This window comes from Leucoraja erinacea, chromosome 16, assembly GCF_028641065.1.
Source record: "Leucoraja erinacea ecotype New England chromosome 16, Leri_hhj_1, whole genome shotgun sequence".
Classification (NCBI taxonomy): Eukaryota; Metazoa; Chordata; class Chondrichthyes; order Rajiformes; family Rajidae; genus Leucoraja; species Leucoraja erinaceus.
The window spans coordinates 20,355,151-20,370,670 of record NC_073392.1 but is presented as its reverse complement, the minus strand read 5'-3'; the positions used below and the strand labels follow the sequence as shown (position 1 = coordinate 20,370,670).

The following is a 15,520-nucleotide window of genomic DNA, read 5'->3' as shown; positions in this document are numbered from 1 at the left end:
GACTATGAAAACAGTCATGCTGATGGCCTTGGTCATGGCACAAGGCTGGACAACATGATTATTTCATCTGGAAATTTAACTTTTCACATCAATGAAATAGTCAAACAGAACAGACAGGGGTCAGCAGGCCTAAAAACAGAATTCAGGGCCTACCCGACAGATGGTTGTCTCTGTATTGTAACACAACTTACTATTATATATGGAGTATACTAAGATCATCAGAGGGAAAGAAAAGTCACTTTAATCAGCTACAGCCACTCAAAACAGTGACAGTCCAGACCATCTCTAGATGGCTAAAACAGGTCCTAATAAAGGCTGGAGTAGACACTAGCATTTTAAATCTCACTCCACCAGGGCTGCAGCTACATCGGCAGCTATGAAGTTGGACGTTCCTATGGGCCAAATCCTCAAGACAGCAGGATGGTCAACGGAGGAAACTTTCCAACGACTTTATAACAAACAGTCATTGAACCTGGAACATTTGCAGAAACAAATTTAAGTTCTGTAATATAATTTACCCCATAAATAGGGGCAATAATTGGTGTTAATATATTTATTGTTGGGTTTCAATATCGTATTGATGTCCAATGATGTTAACTCTATTCTCCCCATAATCAAGGCAGATGTGATGCATGGACTCGTTTCCATGGCATGAAATCACAGAGCTTTAAAATCTTCACGTAGTCACTCACGTGACTCCGAAGTAAAATAGTAAGATTAAACGAGAACTTTCCAGTTTGAAGTTTGATCGTTATTTTATGAGGAGTAACATTGAGGGAATACGTGCCCTCCGCTCCCACCCTTGATCATATACTCAACTGGTATCTCTTCTCTAATCTTACTATGTTTAGTCATTACAGTTATCTGTGATTTCACACCGCTGCTTTGAAGAATGACACGCATGCGTCCTGGCGGGGTTCTTCACGTATTCCCTCAACGTTACTCCTCATAAAATAACGATCAAACTTCAAACTGGTAAGTTCTCGTTTAATCTTACTATTGTCCTCCACTGCCTTCTGTGGCAGATAATTCCATGGATTCACACCTCTCTGGGTGAAAATGACATAGGGTCTGAAAGAAAAACATACTAAAATAGCCCCAACTGACTGCAAACATGATGCATATATGTGCATTACCCTCACCCGCTGAGTTTCTCCAGCATTTTTATCTACCTTTGATAAACACAATTTATTTTTGGCGGCGCGACTCACCCGTTGCAGCGGCCCCTACAGCCTGTCTGTCTTTTTTTTAATTTTGTGTCTAGTTAAATGTAGTGTTGGTGTTTTTTAATACTGGTTTTAAATGTGTATATGTGGGGGGCGAGGGGGGAGGGGAAACCGTTTAAAATCTCTTCCCTGTCCAGGAGACCCGACTTTTTCCCTGTCGGGTCTCCGTTGTCGTTGGGGCCTAGCACCGTGGAGTGGCCTCCAGCCTGAACGACACGGGGGCTCGGGAGACTGCGGAGCTGCGGACTACTCACCATCCGGGGCTAGCCGGCCTCGGAGCGTGGGGAGCAGCGGTGACTCGCTGCTGCGACTCGACTCCTGGGGCTCGGAGGCTCCAGCAACGCAGCCGCAGATCCGGTCGACTGGGACATCGGGAGCTCGCGGATCCGGGGGGAGAGACCGCTTCCCGGAGCTCCCGCAACGCGACTTCTCCAGCCCGTGTCGCGGGGTTGGAACGACCCGGAGCGGGGACGTACATCGCCCGGCACGGCTTCATGGCCGTGGGACATTACAGCGCCCGCCTGTGACTTTTAGACCGGGAGCGGGGCCGTAAATCGCCTGGCACGGCCTAAAATGGCCGTGGGACTTATCATCGCCCGCCTGGGGCTTGGACATCGGGAGAGACATGGAGAACAGGGGAGAGAAAAGACTTTGCCTTCCATCACAGTAGGTTCACTGTGATGGATGTTTGTGTGAATTAAATTGTATGTATGTCTGTAGGAAATTGTCTTTGTTTGTAAGGCTGTGGAAACGGAATTTCGTTTGAGTCTCACTGAGGCTCAAATGACAATAAATATTGTATTGTATTGTATTGTATTGTATATTGTATTGTATTTTTCCAGCATCTGTAGTTCCTTCTTAAACATAATGCATCTGATAAGTATATAATTTTTTTCTCCCTTTTCCTAGTTCTTTCTTTACCTACCCATTTCCTAATCAAGGTACATATTTATCTTGCTATTTTTAATACATCTACTTTTTTCCCTATTGATGCAAAGCAGGTAAAGATTCATAATTATTCACTTGTACAGACCAAGAGCTAAACACAGCCCTGAAATGGTTTAATAAATAGAGATATCAAAGTGTATTTTGCTTCATTCACTTTCTCTGTGAGACTTTGGCAGAAATAGGTACTGTTCATACTTCACATAAACGAACACCATACAGGGTTTGCAGATCTTTACCTCGTATTCACTGTTAAACATTGTTAAGAGACAAATATAATTATTTGTGAACAATGCAGGCAATTTGCACTTTGCCTGCTCCTTTTCAGCACTCCCGTTAATTCCAGTGCCTTTGAAAGATGATGTGCCTTTGATTTTAAAGCAGGATGGCTTTGAAAGACAAGATAACCATCATAACGTCATAGAGCCTGTCAAAGTCCAAATGCAATCCTGATTTCTAGCCTGCCGAGTGATCTCAGTGTTATTTGCTCTCACTGCTCTCATTGCGAAGAGTACCCGTTCATGCCACTGCATAATTGATCATTCGTTCTCATTGGTCTCTGGTGTGATTGATGGGGGAGTGTAAAAGGAGCTCCCTTTCTGTCTAAACTAGTAAGGTACACTGAGTTGCTGCAGAGAGAGTTTTAATCTCATCTGTGTGTGAGCAGTTTAGCTATCTCTTTTCCAGGAGTTGGCTTACAGATACTGAAATACATATGTAACCTAGGCCAGTATCAACCAGACTCACCTCTGACCCAAACAGAACAGTTGAGTCTATCTTCGAAATATATTATTTCAGATCTAGTGACTGACATGAATTAATGAAGTCATAGTCATAGAGTCATACAGCACAAAATGTGTCTATACTGTCCAAGCTAGCATGATCTGCCCGCGTTTGGCCAATATCCCTCTAAATCTTTCCTATCCCATCCATGTAACTGTTCAAATGCTTTGTAAAGGCCAAAGTCATAAGTCAATTTATTTCATTAATGTATGGAACAGCGCTTATGATTACACTCATTTGATCGGTTTAAATGGAAGCTATTTTGGGAGAAAAAACACAATTTCAAGTACCCCCCCACCTCCTGTAACCCTCATCTCATCCACCCCCTCCGTTCTCATCTATCCATTTAACCCCCATCTGCATTGCCCACTCCCCTGCCTCCTTCACCCATTTCTATCCATTTGCTTATCTTCCACCCCCCCCCTGAGCATACCTTTCCCTTCCACTCATCACCCTATAATCCTGATCACCCACGTTTTGCTTTCCTCAATATGCTTCCATCCCCCTTCTCATCTCTAATGAAGCTCCATGCAACCTCCCTGCGTAAACTCCTATGTAACATCAACATCACCCATTATCAGTCCTGTCAGTCCAGCATGATTAACAGATTCAACTATTTCACTGGTTTGGCTACCATCATCCCATCTTCCACATCCAGCCCTCTGCAGATTCTCCACAAATCCTTCCCCATCTCCTAACTCACACAAGGTCTCATTCACTCATCACCCTTGATCTCCCTGACCTTCACTAGCTCACAGGCAATCAACAATTGGATGTTAAACTTCTCCTCCATGTTCAAGGCAGATCCTTCATCCTTTCTTACCTCAATAACCATCTTGAGCCCAGAAAATAACTTATCATAAATAGACACAAAATGTTGGAGTAAAATGCTGGAGAAAATGCTGTCCCGTTGACAGGCAACATTTCTGGATAGAAGGAATGAATGACGCTTCGGGTCGAGACCCTTCTTCAGACTCGAAACGCCACCCATTCCTTCTCTCCAGAGATGCTGCCTGTCCCGCTGAGTTACTCCAGAATTTTGTGTCTATCTTCGGTGTAAACCAGTATTTGCAGTTCCTTCCTACGCAATAACTTTGCCCTAATCAAATTCTGCCTTCTAGCCAGGGCCGTCTTAACGTATGGGCATGCTGAGCAGTTGCCCGGGGCCCCACGAGCATAGGAGCCCCATGTTAATCCATGTATTGTAGAATGTTATTGTAGAACATGAAAACGGAGAAGAACATCGCACATGCATGACGGCATATTTGACTCGGCATAAAGAAACTGGAAGTGTAGTGGCCCCAGTGCACTGCTTTGCCTGGGGGCCTATAACGCTGTTAAGACGGCCCTGCTTCTAGCATCACTCTACTTTCCTTCACCTCTCATGTCCTTTGCCATGAGCTCTTGAATTTCTTCTTCAAACCCCATCCTCCTCATCTCACATCCTTAAGGCAAACTCTATCCCTCTGACAAAGCTGCTCTAATATCTCATGAGGCACACTGGGATTACATTTTGTGTCTTCATTTCTGTGGACGGTTTGACCACCTCCTACAAACAATGTCTTAAGGAGCAGATAATGTAGTTCAGTAATGTTGGTTCACTGATATATTTTGGCCAGCATTCACATGCTTTTCAGCAAGATGGTTCCATCAGCCCATGATATGATGCCATTAAACTAAACAGCCTAATACCCTTAAAACATGAGCTGCAGTGCTGTTTGGCGGTCTCCTTTTCCCCTGCATCAAAAACAAATTAAGCAACCAAAGGTTTCCATCAAAAGGGAATGTAAGGGTTTGTTTGAGTTAATCTGCAATCAGAAACAGCTCAGGCAAAGGCAGTGTGGATTTGTTTCCCTGCTTCCAGATCGCCAGGTGCCTTACTGCACAAACACACACTCACAGCCCTCGCACGCATCAGGTCACGCTGGAGGGAGCCACTTCCTGCTCGCTGAGCCACGTGTCGCACCCTCAGCTGACCCCTGACCTGCACAGCTGCATCCAATTAGCCTTCCATTGGGTTTCCATTGGCTGCGGCAGCCGGGCTTGCCGCCCTACTGCACATAGACCACATGAAGATGGAGCTGAGCTGCCGATAGCTAATGTGTTCCAGGCGCTCCCCATTGCAGGGCACTGGGAAGTGGCCAGCCAAGCGGCAAACATCCAGAATGAATACTTAACACAATTACAGAGCGACCCAACTATCTTAGAATGCAGCAACTAAGATCATTCCTAATCTTTATTTTCTCTTTCCCATGTTTTTCCATCCTCCTGAGCATTGTATAGAGGCTGCATTTCAAAGGTGGGAGATGATAGCTAATCACTGCAGTCGTCTCTGAGCTGCAGAGCACAGAAGGTAACGAGAGACAGCACCAGATGCGATGCGGCTTGTTTTCTGCATTACATGCAGTGTGCGTGCTTGTTTTTCCTTTTATTAGTGCTGTTCCTGCAATGTCCTGAAGGCTTCCAGGTGTCAGTTGTGGCTGAGTGGTTAACATTCTTGCCTCCAATCAGGAGTCAAAAGCAAGGCAGGATTTCTGCAGTAAATGACAGGGCCCTGGGGAGTGTTGTGGAACAGAGAGACCTTGGGGTACAAGTGCATCATTCGCTGAAAGTGGTAACACAGGTAGTGAAAGGAGGCATATGGTACACTTGCCTTCATCAGGCAAAGCACTAAGTACAATCATTGAGTTTTGTTACAGCTGTATAGGACATTGTTGTATAGGATATTGATTAGACCACACCTGGAGTATTGTGCACAGCTTTGGTTGCCATGTGACTAAGGTAGAGGGGTGACAAAAAGGTTCACAATGATGTTGCTGGGACTGGAGGGCTTGAGTTATGAGGAATGAATGGATAGGATGATACTTTTTCCCTGGAGCAAAGGAGGCTGAGGGGTGATCTTATGGACATTTGCAAAATCATGATGAGCATATATAGGTTGAATGATGACAGCCTTTTTCCCAGGATTGAGGAGTCTTAAACTGGAGGGCATCAGAGGGGAAAGATTTAAAGGGGACCCGAGAGACAATTTGTGGGTATATGGGATGATCTGCCAGTGAAAGTACTAGAGGGGGGTACAGTTACAACTTGATAATTGATACTGTCTCTCAAAACGATTCCGACAATTTCCCAGTGAAGTCACGTCACTGGCCTGAAGTTACCCAGTTTCTCTTTTTCTGTGAAACAATTGCACTGTTAGCAATCTCCCAGTTCCCTGTCCTGCTGCCAGTAACCAGAGAGCATTCAAAGTGATCCTCAGAGTCTTTGCTATTTCCTCCCATGCTTCTAGGCTGAGGTAGCTGCACAATAACCTATCTACTTTGAAGCATAACAAACTAATATTCCCACTAAATGCATTTTTGTTCCTTTTTGTCTCCCTGTTCTTTCACTACAATTTTTGCAGTATCCCCTTTTTTGTGTAAACAGTATTTTTTTCAAATCACCTTCCCCCTCCACCACCCACATCTCCATGTGTTCCATCTGCACACACCGCAGGTTACCTGTTCAGCATTGTATATTGTACTTCTGAATAATCCTTTTACCCTTTACGTGTTATGTGGGTTTTCATTTCCTCCCTTGGCTTCCCCTATATTCTTTAAACATTTACTCTTGCACTTTTATACCTTCAGGCTTTCTACATTGTTGATCTCTTGGTATCTAGCATAGGCATTGGTTTTATCTTACCAAAAAGGTTGGCTTGGACCTGGTGGTCTGAAGGACCTGCTTCTGTGCTGAACAACTCTATAACTTTACAGTCTCTCCTCATATAAACCTGCCATCCCTGGAACCAGTGTGGTGTCTCTTCGCCGCATGCCCTCTATACAATACAATACAATACAATTTATTTGTCATTTGGACCCCTTGAAGTCCAAACAAAATGATAAGTACACTCTTTTTTTGAGTAAAGAATGCTTCAACGTACCTCTCCAATACCCCCTAATTTATGATACTTCTAACCCTGGATCTCTCCACCCTGACTCTGCAATCCCCTCCCTGCCAACCTCCTGCACTGTAACCATTCCCTCACACTTTCCATCCCATCCCTGTCCCCTCCAGCCAAGGGTGAGAGTCATTTTTTTTCTCTCTCCTGACCTCACCACCACACGAGGACCGGTGAAGTCTCTGATCCAGTAGGACCTGTGGCTAACCGAATGAGGCTAGGAGAGGAGGACAGTGCTGAACTTCTGATGTGCAATGCCAGATATCAGAAAGGCATTGATTGTAACTGAACAATGATGCAGCAAAACAATAAACAACGTGGTCTTTGTCCCATGGCATTCAGGACCACCCTTCATTCATAGACACGCACACTTCTCCCATTTGGAGGATGAATACAAGTATACTGATGCTCAGTACATTACAGCTGTGGAGGTCATGGGTGCATAAACTAGTTCAATCTTGCAAGGTTGGAGCCTGCTGAAACTCACTGTCAAACCTCTCAACGGGTAGTCAGGTCATGCATCACAGTGTTGATACCAATGGATCTATAAACTTTGGGTCAACGCTGACGAATATTGCACAGATTATTTGTAATGTTACGATGCCACATAATCTCATCGCCACATGTCACGGTCCAGATTCAGCAATGACTTCAAGGCAGTTATTGGGCTGCCACTTTTCATGCCTGTTTGATGAGGGGATCTTGAACTAATTTATATATTCATAGTTAAATTTGGCAGGCAGGGACTCAAATCCATCCCACACACGAACGGTGGGAACATTATTCAAGCCTGCAGCCAAGACTTACTGAAATGCCCGCATTAAATATCTCTCACATACGAATGAATCAGTATCAGAAAAGTGTGTCAATGGAAGGAAGTACAGGCTTTGGTCCTCTGCACTGCTACAAAGATTACAAGATGGACAGTGGTGGCATGCATAGCTTCACATTGGGTATTTCAGTATTCTAAATGCTAGGCCATGATAAAGCATGGCTGAATATTCGGGAGTCATAGTGGCAAGATTCAAGAGAGTTTTATTGTCATATATCCAAGATAGAACAATTAAATTCTTACTTGCTGCAGCACAAGAATATGTAAACATAGTACTGTAAACAATATAATAAACAAGCAAAAAAGTTCAGTATGTTTATATATACTCACATATACATATATAAATAAACAGGCACATACAATACATACAAAAATATACTAGACTATGTGGGACCCGTTGGGTCCCAGCATCACTCGGGATGGCTGGTCCCCCAACGCAATATTCCACCTCTCCACCAATTTCAATATTGGTGGCCAGTGGTGGGGGCTTTCTGGAGTGCTAGTATGGGTGTTGTGGGCTGAAGGGACTGGTTTCCAGAGGGCTAGTATGGACATTGTGGGCCAAATGGATTCTTGGGCCGGCAGCTCAGTCACTCAAACCTGTTGTGCTGGCAGCTCACTCACTCACGGCTGGTGGGCTGGCAGTTGATACACGGCTATTCCTTGAAATTCCATTTCAAGCAGGGTGCAAGGCCACCAAATTCAAGTGCAGTTTCTTACCACTTCAAGCAGGGTGCAAGGCCACTAAATTCAAGTGCAGTTACATACCATTTCAAGCAGGGTGCAAGGCCACTAAAGACAGCGAGTCGTGAACTCTCCCTCCTCCATCTTGCAGAGACTGAGCCATGCCCACACTTCTGGGTTTTATAGTCCCTACCCCCTCCCACCAGAAGGGGCGTGGCCTTCATGGCATGATTGACAGGAGAGAGAAACTCAACATTTTTTAAACACTAATAACTCTTTTATTTTTTATCGATGGGAAAAACCTTCGGCACCTGATGAGCAGAGGGGGACTCTCAGTAAGATGGACACAAATCACAGCCATACATGGTAGCGTTTTTTCTAAAATCAATATAAAGCGCAAACAGGAAGGGGTCAAGATTAGACTTTTAATTATATAGAAGGCAAGACAACTTTAATTAGGCAAGGCAACTTTAATTAGGCAACACAGCTTTAGCATTTCCAAATCAAAGGCAACACAGCTTTAGCATTTCCAAATCAAAGGCAACACAGCTTTAGCATTTCCAAACCAAAACGCTGCCACCTGCCAGTGCAGATGGAATAGATTTTTGTCAAAGTGGTTTATGTAAGGTTTAAAATGTGAATAACTTTCAAAATATACCTTCAATCTGAACGACACTTGATACACCACACCACACGACCATGGTGAGTAAAGTGGGCCAAAAATTGTAACACTCTCATGTACTGTTTTGGCTTAATTTCAGGATCACACTCCTCATAGACATAGAAACCATCTAGATGAGAGTTTTAGTAATATACTAGACCAAGTAGGACCCGTTGGGCACCGTTACTCCAACGCAATATTCCACCACTCACCCATAGCCCCTAATTGCGCAGGCGCGACTGACGGGTTCCCATTGTGACACCGTGATTCCCATTGTGACACGAGTCATGGCAACCCCCCCAACTGCTCCTCACCATCCCTCTTCCTACCCACATCCCCCCTGCATGCACTACCCCTCCTCTTCACCCTCCATCTTTCCCCTCTCCTCCTCCCCCCCACTCCTTCCCTCACCCCTACCTTCAGTCACTCCCTCCCTCCATAACCATTCTCCCCTCCCTATCCCCTCCTCTCCCGCTATCCCCCTCCTCACCTCTGCCCTATCCCACCGCCCCACTCTCCCTCCTGACCTCCCCCACTACCCTCCTCTCCCTCTATCATGCACTGCACTATCTCCCCCACTCCCCCTCCTCTCCAAGCCATCGCCATATTCCCTCCTCACCTCCCCCACTTTCCCCTCCATCTCCATCCCTACCCCATTTCTCTCCACCCTATCCCACCCCCACAATGAAAATGGCAATTTTTAAAAATGAACCCCCCACCCCCATATCCCAGACCCCCACAATGAAAATTGAGATTAAAATAAAAAGTTTTTTTAATGTAAATGAAATATGGGATCCCATTGTGATGTCATTGTGGGGGTGGAACATTGCTGACGGTGGAAAATAAAGTGTTTTTTATAAAGTTTAAAATGTCAATAACTTGTAAAATATACCATCAATGTGAACAAAACTTGTTTAATTGACAACACAGGGCAATGGTGAGTAAGGTGGTGCAAAAATAGTAGTGCTATCGTGTACCGGTTTTGTGCAAATATAGGTACAAACCAGTCTACAAACAAACATAGAAACAAGAGGATGGATGGATGGATGTGAATCGACCGGTTGATCAAATGGTGCCAGCACAACAACTTGGCTCTCAACATCAGTAAAACTAAGGAACTGATTTGTAGACTTTGGAAGGGGAAGGATGAGGACCCACAAACCTGTTCATATCAATGGATGGTGGAGAGGGTCAAAAACTTCAAATTCCTGGGTGTGCATATTTCCGAAGATCATTCCTGGACCCAGCACACTGATGCAATTATAAATCAGTGCCTCTACTCCCTGAGAAGACTACGGAGATTTGGTATGTCAAAGAGGATTCTCTTGAACTTCTGCAGGTGCACAGTAGAGAGCATACTGACTGGTTGCATCGTGGCCTGGTTCGGCAACTTGAACGTCCAGGAGCGGTAAAGACTGCAAGAGGTTGTGAACACTGCCCAGTGCTTCACCGACTCTGACTTCCCCACCATCGAACAGATCTATCGGTCGCTGACTCAGAAAGGCAGCCAACATCATCAAAGACTCACACCATCCTGGCCACCCACTCATTTCATCATTGCCATCGGGAAGAAGGTACAGGAGCCTGAAAACTGTAACATCCAGGTTCAGGAACAGCTTCTTCCCTATAGCCATCAGGCTTTTAAACGTGACAACAAATAATCCCTGAACTATAACAGACTATTGCACTATATTTGTTTATTTATTGAGTATACATGCATGTGTATATATACACACTGAATTTTTTTGCTCCCATTAAATACCATGTTTACATATTCTGTTGTGCTGCAGCAAGCAAGAATTTCAGTCCTATCTGGGACATATGGCAATAAAACACTCTTGAAATATATATATTGATCCGGCCAACAGACTGAAATACACACACACACACACACACACGTACAAATGCACGCATGCGCGCACGCACACACACACACACACACACACACATCGTATATATATATATATACACACACACACGTCCACATACAAAACAAACAATAATAGTGCAATAATAACAATAATAGTCTATGTAGTTCAGCGCTTATTTGAGGTTGTAGTGTTTAATAGCCTGATGGCTGTAAGGAAGAAGTTGTATCTGAACCCTGATGTTACAGTTTTCAGGTTCCTGTACCTTCTTCCGGATGACAGGGATGAAAATGAGTGTGTGGCCAGGGTGGTGTGGGTCTCTGATGACGCTGGCTGCCTTTTCAAGCTCCTGATCATGAGAATGTGGGGTCTACGAGCGAGAGTGGTGCCTGGCAGTGAACCTGGCCGCACAGCTTGTGGAATCCTGCAATTTGCCACGTGGTACTAGTCCCTCTGTGGTTAACTTCCTGCACTATTCTCAAAGCCACAAACTCTCACCACAATTTCCTAATGTAGTTTGGGACAGGAGGGGGATCAGTGTTTGATGCAGTAGATGAGAAGGGGTTGGTTAGTTGGGAATTCAGTTTGCAGATCATAGACCCAGAAAAACATGCAGCATGGAAACAGGCCTTTCAGCCCATCATGTCCATGCCATCTATCAAGTTACCCATTTGCACCTATCTTACACAAATCCTATTTTATTCTCCATACATTCCCAGATTCTAACATCCACTTACTTACTCAGGTCAATTTATAGTGCCTAACTAACCTTTGGCAAAATTAGCTTTGTTGCTCTGGTAAGATGATAGAAAGCCAGTTCCATATTATGAGCTGTTTATTCCTGATAACACGGTGCTGTTGTGCCTAGTGTCTTGTTTCTGCACTGTAGATATAATGTAGCAGCTGAGCCAGAGTCTACTCCCCAAACTGATAAAGGTGAAGTCAACAGCACAGATTACTGTGCTAATGATTTTATTGGGAACAGTGTGGAGGCACATATTGTGCTCTGTTGTAATCCAAGTCATAGAGTATTACAGCAGAGAAACAGGACCTGCAGACCAACACGTCCATGCCAAACAAGTTGCCTAACCGAGCTAGTCCCACTTAACTGTAACCCAGCCCATATCCCTGCAAACCTTTCCTCTCCAGGTCCAAGTGTTTTTTAAACATTGTAATTATACTCACCACAACCAATTCCTCTGGCACCTTGATCCATTTACCCACCAAGCTCCGCCAGTAACTTTTTCCCCCTAGGTCCTTTTTAAATCTTTCCCCTAATCATCTTTAACCTCTGTCCTCCAGTTTTAGACTCCCCTAACCTGGGGAAAAGACTGTGACCATTCTATCTATGCCCCTCTTGATTGTGTAAACTTCTGTAATGCCACCTCTCAGCCCCCTCCACTCCTACTGCAGGAACTGTCTGCAGTGCTGCCAAACTGCTTTACACGAAGCGTTAACAAAAAAGTGAGCCCTGGAAAGGCTGCTGCCTGGCTTTTTACTGCAGTGATATTTGAGAATGATCCATTTCACTCAGCACTAATATGTGTATCAAATGCTAGTTTTCAGCAGCATCCTTACTGCAATGGTCCAATCATTTCTGTCCCACCCCACCTCTGGTCAAACAGATCACGTTTAGCTCTACGTTCAAATGTGCACATCTGTAAGCACCTCTTTGGATGTTCTCCACTCACACCCAAGTCTTTCTTTACCCCTTTGTAATTGTTTGTGAATATATGTTCTCTGCTAGATTCTGTGGGAAATGGGAAGTGCTGTTGATTCATAAAGTTTTAGTACATGTTCACGTTATCGGAGTAGAATTAGGCCAATCGGCCCATCAAGTTTACTCTGCCATTCAATCATGGCTGCTCTCTGCCTCCTGATCCCAATTTCCTGCCTTATCCACATAACCCTTGACACCCGTTCTAATCAAGAATGTGTCTATATCCACTGACTTGGCCTCCACAGCCCTCTGTGATAATCAGTTCTGCAGATGAACTACCCTCTGACTATGTAAGGAAATACATAAATTTACTCCACTAGTTGTGAAATATGAAAATAGATTAACAAATCCCTGCTTTGTCTTGTTTTCCCTTCACAAGGACAATTGGATAATCTCTCAATCGTTCCAGTACCCGAATTCTCTAATCTCAGCCCCCAGTTACTGTAGGTACCAAGCTCACTGCTTATCTTGCCACCCCACCTTGTGTTTCAACTGTACAATCCTAAAGCTACCAACCTTAGATCTTTACCAAAGCTTGCAGAGATATGGCAGAAATGGTTTATCCGGAGGGCGGGTCCCCCAGAACAACTTACCTGAACTGTTGGTGCTCCTTGGAGCTGCGGATCTTGGCCGCAAACCTCTCCGCCAGCTTGTCCAGGCTCCGGGAATACTCCACCTCGATCTCCGCCTTCCTCCGGAAGAATTCCTGTAGGTCCTGCAGGAGCTGGAGACGGGATTCCGATTGTTGCTCCAGGCATTTCAGCTGCTCCGTCAACTGTGCTCGGATTTCTACAATGGAGATGAGAAATTATCCATTAACACTGGTAGTGGGGGGGGGGAGAGGGGGTGAAAGAAATGGAACAGTCTATGGCAACGTGCAACAACTCAGGATTCCCAAAATATGGTAATTTTTAAAGGAGAAGAAACACAACTTATTTATGCACAGCAAAACCCCACAAATAGTAACGCTATAAACGGCAAGATAATCTTATATATATATAAAGAGGTGAAGACTAAACAGAAGGAGTGTCCTGGCATTTCTTCCAATGATTGCAGTGAGATCTGTGTTCACTTTGCTCCCCAGGCAGCTTCAGCTTTGTACCTCAGAAAAGGAATGGCAGCCCAGACAGTGCATCAACCCCCTCGTTGGTGCACTGCGTCAGCCTGCATTATCAATCACATCTCTCAAGTGGGACTTGAATTTACAGACTTCTGACACACAAGCAAGAGTTCCAACCATTAAGTGCGGCTGTCTCCTTAGGCAGGAAGTGACTCTGTTGAACAGAGAAGCTTCACTTGATTTCCCCTGCACATCGGAGGTGCATCGGCTAACGACTGATAGAAATTTACCCTTGTTCTCCTTCCTGTTCTTGAACCTGTCAATTTTTCCCAGGTTCCGCTTCCACAGCCGCCAGCAGCCCACTGGGACCTCAGCCAAATGCCTGTCCCTCATGATGAGGGGTAGCAGGTTCGTTAACGATGAGCGGCAGCCCGCTAGTCAATGAGGAGAGGCAACAGGCTATTCAATGATGTGAGGCAGACGACTATTCGATGATGACAGGTGGCAGGCTAGTCAAAGATGAGAGGTAGCAGGTTATTCAACAAGGAAGCAAAAGGCCATTTGGTGATAAGAAGCAAAGAGGTTATTGACAATGAAAAGCAACAGGTTATTGAATTGAGAGAGTCGATGAGAGACAGGTTATTCAATGATCAAAGGCAGCAGGTTATTTGAACAAGTCTATAACACAGCCAAGCTCTATCTTCTTTCCTCTATCTTCAGTATATTGCGTTAGTAGGAAAGCCTCACTTCCCTGAGCCAACGGTGCGGAGCCCAAACGACAACGATGCTGGTGTAGCCCAGAATGCCTCGATGGATCCACTTGTGCCTTGCCTGTGAGACTCACCGCTGTTCCCAACGGAACAAACCTGCTCTGTGCAACCACATACAAGGATGGAGATGAATAAATTTGCCGAGTAAATGGCATGATGCATCATGGTCTTCCTCTTGACACGCAGTACAATGCATGTTACCATGGTAACGCCGCCCCCTTCTCACATTGCATTGCCACGTTTGTCGGTTGTATTCCGGAGGTGGGAATGGAAACCTGCATGCAATGAGCTGGAAGCCTAGCATTGGGGAGAGCGAGGAGCCATTGAACGGAACCAGACTACTGCTGCATGAAAACAAGTGTCTGGCACAGAAATGGAGAACCAGTGGTCTCAGAATGGTGACCATTAACGGACATTAAATTGGAGGGGATAGTAAAATCCTCCAGTCCTGATGGAAGCAAATGTGAAATTGACTCAGCTCCTTAACCCAAACATAAAAGCCCATGAAATCAGTTACTGGGACATCAATTATTCCATGTCTAAAGCAGACACCATATTGACCAATGTGGGGAGCTTCCACATTGGAGAATTCAGAAATGATGTGCCAAGCTCCATCTGTATCGCTAAAAAGGTGTCAAGTCAAACCAAATTTATACAGCGTTTAACTTAGCCAGCCTGGAATCTATGTGCAGATTATTGGATGCTGCTCTCTAACAAGTTATATTTGTTGAAAACTACAAAGCTGAATGTGTGCAAACCAGTCAGTTTGACCCTGGTGACTGGAACATTCTGGAAGCAATAATTAGCGACAGAATCTGCACTCGCTTGGACAAGTGTGAATAAATCGGAGAAAGCAGCATGGATTTCTTAAAGAAAAAAGAGAGTTTTTTGATGAACGGTGAGAGGGTTGATGAGGGAGCTCTAGTTGATCTAATATACTGTGGTGTTGAGAAAGCTGTCACATAATAGGCTTGCCATCTTGAAGGTCTTGAAATAAACGCGGCATGGATAAAAAAAAAGATTAAGTAGCA

At 44.7% G+C, this 15,520-nt stretch overlaps 1 protein-coding gene across 2 annotated transcripts in view; it reads right to left on the bottom strand.

The window, feature by feature from the left end:
• Positions 1 to 15,520, bottom strand: part of srgap3 (SLIT-ROBO Rho GTPase activating protein 3) — a 195,558-nt gene that overhangs the window by 99,449 nt on the left and 80,589 nt on the right. For both annotated transcript variants that reach the window (XM_055647783.1, XM_055647785.1), the window contains one exon: positions 13,253 to 13,448. In XM_055647783.1, coding sequence (XP_055503758.1) covers positions 13,253 to 13,448 — 196 coding nt within the window. The remainder of the gene's footprint in view (positions 1 to 13,252; positions 13,449 to 15,520) is intronic.